Raw genomic sequence first — 12,870 nt, forward strand, 5'->3', positions numbered from 1 at the left:
TCTGTGAAGGGTTGCTCAGCGATTATATGTCAACTCTGTTCTGGTGTGTTCCCACAGGATGTTACTCGGCGGCATTAGCATATAATAATTCTTGTTGGTTACTGTGCTATCACCAGTCCCAAAATATGTATTGCTTCTTCCTGTGGTAGAGTCAAAGGCAAACTGAAGGAAACACCTACTGAGAGGCAGGGGGAAGAGGGTATGAAGCAGGTGAGCCCTGGAGGTGGATACTTGAGTTTAATGCTGGGTTTACTAGTTGATCTTCAGTAAATTAGTCGACGTCTCTGTGTCTCAGCTACTCCATCTGTGAAATGGAGATAGCAAAGGGCCTGCTTCACTAGTAGAATGGGCAGACCGGATGAGGGGATGTATCAAAAAGGATAACTTAACCATTGCCCTGTTCTTCCAGTATTAAACGATGGTGAGTGACAACGTCTTACCTTTTTCCCTCTTCGGGCCCAGTGGTTGCATTTCATGGCAGATACCCTCCCCTTAATCCTCATGGCCAGCCCCCATTACCTGCTCACGTTCCCAGAAAAAAAGTTAGCCTAGAAAAGGAGGAGCGTGTTGTCTCTACAATTCTTACCCCTGATTCAGAGTGTTCTGATGACATTACTATGTTACATTTTTGTACTCTTTTATAATTTTCAAAGTGCTTTTGTAACTTGTGCCACATCCAGATGACAATTTATTAGGATCTGTCAGCCTGGTAAGGCTGCCGCTCACCAGGTCTGCCCATTCTAGGCTCGGGAACCTTGACTAACAATTCCGGGTCCATCTGAACCAGTATCTGTCAGGGGCAAAAAGTGAAAAGGTACCTTTACCTCAGAACTGATAAAGACCCTGGAAGGCTTGAGAAGGATAAAGCTATGGAATGTGAGGGAACTGCATACAGTTTACCACACTCCAAATAACACACAGTTATTTATTTACTTACTTATTTACTTAGCTGCGTTGGGTCTTCTTTGCTGCGCGCGGGCTTTCTCTGGTTGTGGCGAGCGGGGGCCACTCTTCTTTGCAGCGTGCGGACTTCTCATTGTGGTGGTTTTTCTTGTTGCGGAGCACGGGCTCTAGAGCGCAGGCTTAGTTGCTCCGTGGCATGTGGGATCTTCCCGGACCAGGGGTCGAACCCATGTCCCCTGCATTGGCAGGCGGATTCTTATCCTCTCTGCCACCAGAGAAGTCCCACACACAGTTTATTAAGTCTCACCTCACTACAGAATTAGTGAAACCCCTGGCAGCTTTGCTTGATTAAGGGAAAGTGCCTCTGCCCTGGTCTGCTTAAGATTCTGTTCTTTCAGCGCCTGGGCCAGTGCTTCTCAAACTTGAATATGCACTGGAACACCTGGGGATTGGGTTAAAGTGCACACTCTGATTCGGCAGGTCTGGGATGGAGCCCGAGACTCTGCATCTCCAACAGCCTCTAAGGTGATGCTGATTCTGCTGGTCCAGAAACCTCACTTTAAGCAGCAAGGGCAGGGGCTTTGCACTTTTTGGTGATCTTTTTCTGTGTCCCATTCCTTTTCGTGTTGGTTAAATGAAAAGAAAACAAATGACTGAGCATCTGTATTAGAGTGATCACTTCCTCGTATCAGGACTTTTAAACTTTTGTTCTATTAGCAGAACGTTCTCTCTCCATGCCTGCAATTGCTCAGAATTCATCCTTGAAGTACAGAGATTTTTTAAAAAATCGACCTTTTCTATATCCCAGTCCTTGTATGCTCACACAGTAGGGAGGGTCTCTCTCCTATAGTCCACAGTCTTTAGGATGCTGCAGAGGTAAGAGGGACTGTATGGTCCTTCCTGGCTTAGAAAAAGAAGAAGCTTATCTTCCAGGTTTGGTATCACCTGTACAAGCTGCCTTCTTTCGGTATCAAATGTCCACATTGGGCAGTAGCCACCTAGAGTTTTACCATTTGACATTTTCATGCCCATTCTGTATTGGGCTACACTATCAAATCCATTATCTTCTATAATGTTTTCAGCAATCTGGTGATACAGTATCATTGATCCCATTTTTAGATAACAGAAAAGTCATAAAGAGATTTGCCTGTCACTAACAGGAGATTGGAGTCATAAACCTAGATCTTTTCCCTGGAAGGCCATATTCAGTCTATTTCCCAGCCACGCTCTCCTTTCGAAGCCCCTAAAAAGAATCTTGTTGTGGATGAAATAAACCATGGAGTCATTTCATTTCAGCGAGTTCTATGTTCTGGTGCCCATATAACTGAGCACCTGCTGGTCTCTGCTCTTGTGCACTGAGGCAGTCAGGGGCAGAAGAGAGTACCAAGAATTTGGATTCAACATTGTCCTTTACCTTAGTATTCAATTTTAGCTTTTCCAGAGGCATTACTCATTTCAGTTCCAAAACAGATGACAGTGCCGTGGAGCTGGGGGATCATCTCTGTCATTCTTATGATGATTGATGACCCAAGAAACTGCTGAAGAGTAGGGAACATAACATCCTAAGAATTTAGGACTGTGGATTTGGTCCATCATATTCTCCTACTTCTCCTCTAACAAGCTCAACTCTGCAGGATGCATATCCTGGGCATGGGATCATAAGCCAAGCTCATCAAAAGTTAACTAATATGATTTTTCTTTGATTTAAGGAGCCAGGAGGAGAGGCTGCCAATCTCTCCACCTCTGCCAGCTTTATAGTCTCATCTCCCAGCTTAGTGAGAGCAGTGAAATGCCCAAGGACCAATTCGTTTCTAAGGGGGAGTCCCGCTCACACAAGAGGGAGATAATTAGGCCTTCCCCTGCCCCTCCTGGGTATCCCTAGAGATGCTTTTACAAACTTTACCTTGGCAATAGACACCAAAAACTGTTCAGACTGGAAATCATCTGAGCCTCTTGTAATGTGGCATGTTGAGTTAAAGCCAAGTTAATATTTAGGGGATTATAGAACTCTGACAAAGATTTCTGTAAAATTACCTCTGGAGTTAAAAGCAACAAATGGAAAAAAAAAATAACAACCCCCTTGCATGAGCCCAACTCCCTGGCCCCCACAAATAAATGTAAACAGGACCGGGACCTCCACTCTCCACCCATACTTTCACATTTGTGATGCATTTCTTTGCTCTAAAAGGAATGCAGAGTTCCTCTCTCTAAAAGATTTCTGTTTTTGAACAATTCTCTCCTATCTATTTATACTAAATTTAAAAACCAAGAGGAGAAGTCAAAGAGCAGTGTGTGTTTTTTATAAATTCAAACTTCTGCCTACCATTTTCTGACCTTTCAACCTATTGGAACAAAAACTTATCCTAATTCTCTGCCAGCAAAACTCTGTGACAAATCCAGGTGGATTGATGGTCAGTAACAGAAAATTCTCTCTGGTCCATCTTGTGGCTTTGGCTACCTTGGAGACCCTTCATTACCACCCCTGACCCCTGACTCCTGTGTTATAAAATCTCCAAATCATAAAAACAAGGAAGATCGTGTATAAGAGAGAAATTCTTTGTGGTGAGAAACCTACTCATCAGTAACACTCATCAGCCTCATATCTAGAGATTACTTTTCTGGCCCAGACATTTTATTGTTGCTTCTTTACTTATTTAGCCCTTTGCAAATCCCTCTTTTCACTGCTACTCTTGCTCCTTGCTTCTCTCCACAGTTGATATTTACCAAATGACACTGCCCCATCCCCTACTCCCCATGGACCAGGAGAAGCAGCCAGTGCTTCATAGACATCTGGTAGACCTCCAGAGGGTTTTTTGTGGGTGCAGGGAGCAGGCTGGCTTCAGAGATGTAGGTGGTCTCAGTTCATTTATTCTGCAATCACTTCAGGTACCTGTGAGTGTCAAGCACTGTACCAGGCACAGGGGAACAAGGATGAGCATTATAGTTCCCTGCCCACTGAGCAGCAGGGATTTACCCAGGAATAGGGTGGCCAGATGAAACTAATAGAAATACAAGACAGCCAGTTAAATTTCAGGTAAAGAACAAATAATTTTTTAGTATAAGTATAATCATTTTAGTATAGTACAATATATTTTTTACTATGTCCCATTAGAGACATACCTATACTAAAAAAAATATTTGTTGTTTATCCGAAATTCACATTTGGCTAGATACCTGGCAACCTGCCCCAGAGGCACCTGACCTAACCCTCTTGGGTCAGCGGATGTCTAGGGTTAACCCATAACTTCTTTCATGCCCAGAGTCCCCTCAGGGATGCTGTAAGGCAATCTGAAGGTGAAGGAAGGCATACTCCCAGGTATGAGAGCTCTGACTCACACAGTCCATGGTGCTTAACAGCCCACGCTTGGTGACTGGAGACAGGGGCAGGGAAAGGGGGCTGAGTGACTGTCCTCTCCTAAAGTCTGATGCCGTAGCATTCTCCAGGGGACATCAGTACCTTCCAGGATATGGAATATTGATCTGCCTGTGTCTAGGCCATTGGTGTTTTCTTTTTACATTAACACAATGCCTAGACAAGGACAGATAAAGCTTCCAGAGGAGTAATAATAATAATAATAATTAATAATAATAATAAAATTTAACATCTCCTGACTTCCCGTTTTGTGCTAGGAACAGTGCTTCACACCGATTCTGTCATTTCAACTTCCCAACAACCCTATGAGTTAAGTATAGTTATTATCTCCATTTTGTAGATGGGGAAATTGGTATGAAGAGGACATGAAATAAAAGATCTCCATAAGTAAGAAAATTTTATTTAAAAAAATCAGAAACTGATCCAATAAAATTATTGAGGGAGATTTACTATAATCATGTGAAATTTGAAGTCTTTTGGAAGAAAATGCTATTATTTAAACTGTTGTTATAACCCAGAGCTTTATGTAGAAAGAAAAAACTAGTAAATGCATAAGAAACTATACCTCTAACAACTTGTATGTTTTGAGATTTAAAAATTTGTTTAATGCTCAACATCTGATATATACATATTGGGGTATACTTTGTGCTTCACAAATTTTTAAGTTTTAATAATCCCAGCTATAGAAATTTCTAAAATAAAGTTCAAAAATAAAGGTATCTTTCGTTTTTGAAATGTGATTAGGTTCCAAGGAACCAGAGGAATACTTCAGTTTGGCGACTATACGTGGACTAACACAGATAGAAGATAAATACTGCCCCCAAATTTCTCATCTTGAGAAGGATCTTTTAAAATTAACCTTTGTAATCATGGTGGTTTTTAAAATACCGTCCAATGACAGCACTATCTTGATTTTATTTGGAATAGGAGTAAAAATCCAGCTTTTAGAATCTTCTGGCTGGAAGATGTAAACACCTCCCATGTGTTTGTGGGCAGCCAGTATCTTATGTGTGTCAGAAAGGGAAACGTGTTCAAGATGAGCATTTATTCCCATGCGCTGGTTCTTGAAATCTACTCATGTATATTTCACTCAATCATGGGATGGAAAATAAGTTTTTCATTATCTATGCAAAACCATAGGAAGCCTATAAAAGTTATATTAAAAATGCATTTAAATTTTCTCAGAAATAGCTTATTACACAATAAACAGTGTCCTATTACTTAATGTATGATCTACTCTCCTTCCCAGTTTTCACCTTCAGCATCTCTCCCTGGGCTGGACTAACAGGAGGACTCCAACCCCTGAGGACCCAAAACTAGGAACCCCCCCTCAAGGCCAGGACCCCTCTCTGGGCCAGTCAGAAAAGCTGCAGGATCCAACCCTTCAACAATGCCCACCACAGACATGGCCCCAGAATAGGTGGAAAGTAACTGAAAAAAAATCATCAACAGCCCCTCTATGTTGGTTTTCCCTAGAAAAGCAGTGCCGCTAAGAAAACCGAAATTTTATTTTCTCACCCTAACTTAAGAAATATGACAGGTTTACTTTGGCCTTTATGGAAAAATAGCCATATGTTTGAAAAAACCAGGATTTTTCTGTGAATTTGAGGCGCCTTCCCTCAACCTCTAGGAAAAATACGAAAACCAAGTAAATACACACAGACAACCATCAGAATTATTAAGCCATCTTGGTGAATGGATTCCTAGAGATTATTAACCCTTGTGTTTATAAGGAAAGAATTAATCCTAACCCCAAATTATATGATAGTGATTATTAAATTGAAATTAAAGTAGCTCTAGTCTGGCTCGATATTAGAAGGCAGGTAAGGAAATATAAATGCATACTACTTTTCTCTAATCATTCAACACCTCAGTGAGCATCAGTGAGCTATTTCTGCAGCTTGTCTGTGGGGTCTTACTCTGTCTAAGCCACTGTTAGCCCTTAGAGAGGTAACAAAGTTATTTCACAAATAGCCCCTGCCTTAAAGGAGGTAATTTTAATGACCCACAGAGTGTTTTATAAATTCTACTATACAAGATATTTGGAACTATTAATGTCATTCATGGAAAACCTCTTTCCTCCAACATAATAAAATTCAGAAAGATTTTTCTTGCTTCATAAAATGGAAGAGTCCCACTGATTTCCTTAAAATAACAAAACCATGAGTTTACACAGTCCATTTGAAATGTTCTTATTCTAATAATTTCAGTACAAACAGATCAGCATATATAAGTTTTCTAGAAAATTCCTGGCATGAATTTCATATGAAAGCATGCTTTGGAAAGCTAGATAAGAATATGGTAGATGACCATAAAAACTGCTTTTCATCCTCTGAGTCCTTCAAAAGGATTTCTAATACAAAGTTGCCATAAACACCAACGTTTCTAAACTTCTGGCAGAATACACTGTAGAAGCAATTTCAAAGACCTGTGTCCATAGTAGTTACTCAATAAATATTTGTCAAATGACAAATTAAAAAATTGAGCATGTACAGTTTTCAGTTTTGAATAAGAAGCAGTTAACATTGTTCTGAAGGGTATATGTGATGAGCATCGAATGCAATGATTTTCATTCTTTTAGGAGAAAACCCAGCACTGAAATCGAATTTCTTGAGAAGCTGGAAGAAGCCAGCCTCACTGTTGATGAAAATGAAGATCATGAAAAGCTCCAGGTTAAAATACAGGCTTTTGAAGAGAAAATAAATGCTGAGGGCAACACCCCTGGCTCAATCAGAAGATATAGTTTGGACCAAATTTCTAAGGAGGAAAGAAAAGACATTAGATTTAATAGGTATAAATTTTGTTTGGCTGGTTTTTAGAATATGTGCTTCATGTTTGCTATTAGTTTTGTTATCACACTTTTATTAAGTGGTTTTTAAATATCTTTTACCTATGGCAAAATTCATCCACAGTGCTTTCGTTATCCAAAGAAGCTCGCTATATTAAAAGGAGAATTCAAATAAAAGTCACAAACCTATGGTTTATTTTTTAAAAACACTTCTTAAATATAAATATGCTGATATTGAGAATGACTGTCAAAAGCTTTTCTTGATTTCTGATGAAAAAGCAGAAGCAAAAGTAGAAAAAAGAATATAAATATGTAAGTTCACCATTTCCCAGCCAGTTTTGCCATGAAACTGATTTTTAAATCTTTGTTTTGGGAGGTAGCCTAGATCTACAGAGGTTTAGCTTATTACATAATGTGTATGTTTTATCAAATTCTGTTAATAGCACCAATTTTCAGTTTCACACTCTAGAGGAAGTAACTTTTGCCCCAGTGTTATTATTCTTTCTTTTCCTTGTCAGTAAACGGTAGCCCAGCTTCTTTACCTGCCTCAGCCTTCCCTTTGTTTGTATTGTAGGTCAAAGAGTTTGGCTTTGCACACCGCGCTAACGAATGACTTGAGTTCAGAGGATGGGGAAGTTGTAGAGAGTGGAGATACGCCAGCCAGCATCTCTCTTTCAGAAATAGACCCACTTGGCCAAGGACATGACAGGTCGCCCTTTAAGGGAGACACTGATGGATCACAACTGGTAAATTCTTCAGTTTCACACCCAAGTATTATACATATAGAATCTGAGAATTTGCCAGAAACAGTTAAAGAAAACTATCAGGAAGAAACTCCAGATACAACCTCAAGGCCTGTAGAATACCATGATAAGCTCTACTTGCACTTAAAGGAAAACCTCAGTAAAGTGAAAGCATATGCTGTGGAAATGGGAAAGAAGATTCCAGTCCCTGACCAGTGTACCATTGAAGGTAAGTGACCTGAACTCACCAAACTTAAGAAATTTCAGGTGTCGCTAGAAAAAACAAAAAAAATAAAACTCCAGTAATGTAAATCGCCATACCCTTCTGGATCTTTTGCAAAATAGATAATTTGAAAATACCCTTATATTATTTTAATTGCTTTTTTTCCCCAGTAAGTTTAATCATCTTTTTGATTCCATTTGAATCTACCTAAATCTACCAACTCTGATTTTTTCAAACCTCAAAATATATTGTTTCTGGTTTCCCATCCATAGTGTTCAGGAAAATTCTGGAAAGGGATATGTGGCCCCCAAAATAGACTCTGGGGTAGGTGTCCAACCAGAGGCATTTTCAATCCACATAATCATGCAAGAAAGCTATGGGCAGCGTCGAGCTCCAAGAGATTTTCCTTCTATTCATTCAGCAAGCACTTATGAAGCAGCTACCGTATGCCAGGCACTGTGCCAAAGGTTCAGTTATGAACCAAACAGACGCACTCCCTGATCTCTTGGAGGTTAGACTATCGAAAGAAAAGATCGAAGCCATAGTCAGGAGGTGATGTAAGGTCAGGAGCCAGTGAGAGTGTGAGCTAGTCAGAAAACAACGGACAAAGTAAGAAAAGAATGTCAGGGCCGGAACTTCCCTGAGGTGCCCCATTTAAGGAGATGCCAAAAAAGCTCAGTAAAATTTTAAGTAAAGTCAGAATTGGTAACAACATCTTGCCAAGCCAGAATGAGCTGAGGCAAAAGGAGGTAAGTAGTAATATTGAGCATGTCTTTATTTACAGTTTTGATATTTTGTTTATCATGGACTTTTTGTATTAATTTTGATTTTTAAAAATATTATTTATCTTGACTACTAAATTTTCTGGTGCTCCTTTAAATTCTGTGCCCTAGTCCTGGCCCCGGGAAAGATGATGGGTTGGAGACACAGGTACTAAACTGGCAGAGTGTCCAGGGCAGGCTTACCCTTCTGGTAGTGGGTTGAGCAGGTGTGGATGGCTGCAGGCACTCTCGGGCTAATTAAGTCTTTCCTTTCCTACCATCACTCTTAAGCAGCAGCCATGTTCTTCCCTTGAGATTTAGATTAAGGTCCTTGCCCACTCCTAGGACATAACATCTTTTCACAGGTTTCAGCTCTCATAGAAAAAGCCAGGCAGCCTCTCTTCTAGAAAGAAACACAGCTGAAGGATGGGGAATCCAATTTATATTTACCCACCCACTGACCATCATCCCCTTTCATGTTTAGGTACTAGGAGGGTTTTTTCATACTCTACTTTCTATTCCCTTCTCCCACTCCATATCAGAGAAAGGTGGATTCTCATGCTACCAAAGGAAAAGGGCAGTTCAAGCATTTTGTAATGACAAATATTACTGTTTAGCATGTTTGTATAGAATCTGACATTTTCTCTTTTAAAAAAACTGAAGTATAGTAGATTTACAATGTTGCGTTAGTTTCAGGTATACAGCAAAGTGATTCAGTTATACGTATATATGTGTGTGTGTGTGTATATACATATATTCTTTTTCAGAGTCTTTTCCCTTATAGGTTATTACAAAATATTGGGTATAGCTCCCTGTACTATACAGTAGGTCCTTGTTGGTTTATCCATTTTATATATATGTATTAGTGTGTATATGTTAATCCCAAACTCCTAATTTATCCCTCCTTCCCCCTTTCCCCTTTGGTAACCATAAGTTTGTTTTCTATGTCTGTGGGTCTATTTCTGTTTTGTATATAAGTTCATTTTGTATCATTTTTTTTAGATTCCACATATAAGCGATACCATATGATATTTGTCTTTCTCTGTCTGGCTTACTTCACTTAGTGTGGTGATCTCTAGGGAATCTGACATTTTCAAAAGTGTTTACATTAATTTATTGATTAGCCTTCTTAAAACTCTTTTTTGAAATGGTAACAATAAAAGTGATATTGCTCATATTCAATATAAGTTTTGGATAATTAAGTACACCAGGACTTGAGAATGGCTAAAATCAATAAGACTGAATTAACACACTCTTAACAATTGCATGCTTCACTAATTATCTATGTATTTAACACACATGTTGGAGAATTTAATATAAGAAAGGTTAAGTGAATTTCCCAGTTTGATAGAGGACGTCTGTAGCAAATATAAAGTCAGATACGTTTTCATCTACTGGAATAGTTTTTTTATTTTTTTTTTAAGTTTAGCTTAAATCATTAAAGATGTACTATACAGTGAGGTTTAATCTTGTGAAAATGTGAAAGAAGTCTGGCAGAGTTACTTCAAGCATCTAGTTGTCAAAATGATATTTCTTATGGCCTTGAATTCTTTTGGGAGTTTGAGAGTTAACTAGGGGACTTGGGTTTTTTTCACAAAATATTGAATGAATCCATCATCTTTACTTAAAAAAAAAAAAAAAAGTTTTTTCTTTTCATGTTTTCTACCAAGCATGGCCTAGAACTGAGAATGTATTTTTTTAAGTTGACATTTTGGATTCATTCATGCTTTTGTAATTTCCTGGAAGTTCCTGGGAAATGCCTTGCACTGAGATATGAGTGAGGGATTGAAGATTTATATGACTCACTGTAAATACATCCACGGAGAAGGGACTGGTACTGACTGCAGGGGACACATTGTTATTATTTCAGATTGTGTAAACCACTCAGCAAAACTCCAGCAGTCATCTGGCTGACACAGTTTTGCTTATTGTCATGAGATCACTCAGCTCAACAATATTGTGTTTCTTTCCTTAAAAATTTAATGAAGAAAGATTTAGGCTTAGGATTTGTGTTCTGTTTAATATATTGTTGGTATAAAAGAGGGATATTTAGTCTTTCTTGCTAAATTATGCAAAGTAATCAAGAAACATAGAAGAGAACCATAAAAACCACTTCCACACTATTAAAAAGACAAATAAGCCAGCAGGAAATAAGAACAACAACAAAGAATTAAGAATAATTTTAGACTGTGCTAAAAGGACATGACAAAACAATCCTTTAAAGAAGTTCTTTTTGTATTGGTTTGAATCATATGAAAAAAACTGATGTTCAACTTCCTTATTTTGACTGACAAAAACATCACTTTCATATGGTTCAACATAATACTTCAGTAATAAAATATGTTGAAAGAACAGGAGCCTCATAGTCACTGTACAGCAGAATTCAGTATGTGGTGAATCAAGTCACAAATAGCATTCTTGTCCTCAGTCAGCCATCTTATTACTGCATGATATTGATCACAGTGGGAACAGGCAATGGCCAATAGATCAGCACAAATCTATCATCATATTTGGAAAAATTCCCCAGGTCTTACTGAAGCTGGGTCAGCAGTTCATTTTGGGTATGAAAGCCTGTTATTCCCTAGTCAGTTATTCTCTCCTGGGCTCCATTGACCTCTGGCATAGGAGCAGGTTTGCCAGCCACTGAAAGTTAATGTATTCATGTGCAGAGTGATAGTCTAATACCTGCCTGATTATGTTTACATAAAAGACCAGAAGAATTTTGTTCATCTGCCAAGGGGTATTTTAAAAATCTGAATCACTGGTATTCATTTATGTGAACAAAAATGATTTAGAGGTTAAAAACAAAGCACATGATATTGAAATAAATCCTTGAAAATCTGGCCCATCACTGGAGTTCTATAAAGGAAGATATAAAATCTTACAAGAACCCATCAATGCTGCCTTGGTTTGCTTTCAAGTATTTCCTGATTGGGTGAAAATACATCCCATCTGTAGAGCACATCAGCAAAGCTGACTTGCAGAAAGCTAATTTTAAAGCTGGTAATGTGGTCCTTTCTCTAATAGACCCACATGAGTTGATTTTTCTTGACTCGAACAGATATGAGAATTACAAAAATAAAATACAGCTCATTGTAAATATCAAGAAGCAGGTGCTGTTTTCATAATTAATTATAAATAAAGCTTCCTTATTGAAATTTTGCATGTAGTCAAGTCCAGCCTCATATTGGGATGACCGAGGAGACAAAGCCCACACCAGTCTTTTACCTCTTTCTCCTCAGTTGGTCCAATCTGGAGGATAATGGTAACACTGATCCACTTAATGGTTCTGGGGGAGGTTTCTTTCTTTCTTGTTTAGAATAGATTGGTTTAATCCTAGGATTAGAATCATTTACCCATGGGAAGAGTTGTAAGATATGCAGGTAGAGAAAAATCCTAAAGTTTTTCCACACAATTTGAGAGGGAAAACAACAAAATAGGAAGATGTCACAAATTCTCTGGAACCTCATTTCACCGATGTGGTCCACTGAACTCGTTTGGAGAACACTTGTTAGGGAAAAAATTTTCTAGAGAATTTTTCTTGGTGCTTTGGAATTTATCTTGGGTGACCTACTCACCAGTTCCCATTTCTCCAGAGTGGATTTGAATCAAAAGAAGACAGGTAGGATGGTGGCAGGGTTCTCCCCTTCACTTCCTCCTGCCACACACATCCTGCTTTCTGTAATCTACCTTGGCCCATGAGAAACACCCAAATAATATGAAAAGACCCCTTCTGAACTCCTCTATCAAGTGAACATCAAGTCACTGCCCTTGTTCATCCCCAGCCAAGAGTAGCTGTAAGGCCTAGACAGATACCATGTCACTGGTAAGGATGTTATGCACTTATATCCACAACCTAACTTGTTCTACTAGAGGGCATCAGATAACTTTATTTCTCATTAGTTATATTTTCACAAGCTCTTATTAAAAAATAAAAAGTTTGATTTCCTTTGCACATTCAAATAAATGACTAAAGAAAAATGCCCTAACTGTGCTATTGGACAAAGAAGTGTGCTGCTTATTTGCATACTTGCATTTGGTTTACCTGATATTATCTATGGATGAGATGTTTATTCATC

General features: G+C 38.7%; 1 protein-coding gene across 3 annotated transcripts in view; it reads left to right on the forward strand.

Moving 5' to 3' along the window:
• The window catches only part of VEPH1 (ventricular zone expressed PH domain containing 1), a 215,110-nt gene that overhangs the window by 111,856 nt on the left and 90,384 nt on the right, over positions 1-12,870 (forward strand). For 2 of the 3 annotated variants that reach the window (XM_082839608.1, XM_082839610.1), the window contains exons 8-9: positions 6,858-7,067; positions 7,639-8,036. In XM_082839608.1, coding sequence (XP_082695734.1) covers positions 6,858-7,067; positions 7,639-8,036 — 608 coding nt within the window. The remainder of the gene's footprint in view (positions 1-6,857; positions 7,068-7,638; positions 8,037-12,870) is intronic. The other variant, XM_082839609.1, reaches the window with a different exon arrangement.

The sequence above is a fragment of the Leucopleurus acutus genome (assembly GCF_964270905.1).
Source record: "Leucopleurus acutus genome assembly, chromosome: 5".
Classification (NCBI taxonomy): Eukaryota; Metazoa; Chordata; class Mammalia; order Artiodactyla; family Delphinidae; genus Leucopleurus; species Leucopleurus acutus.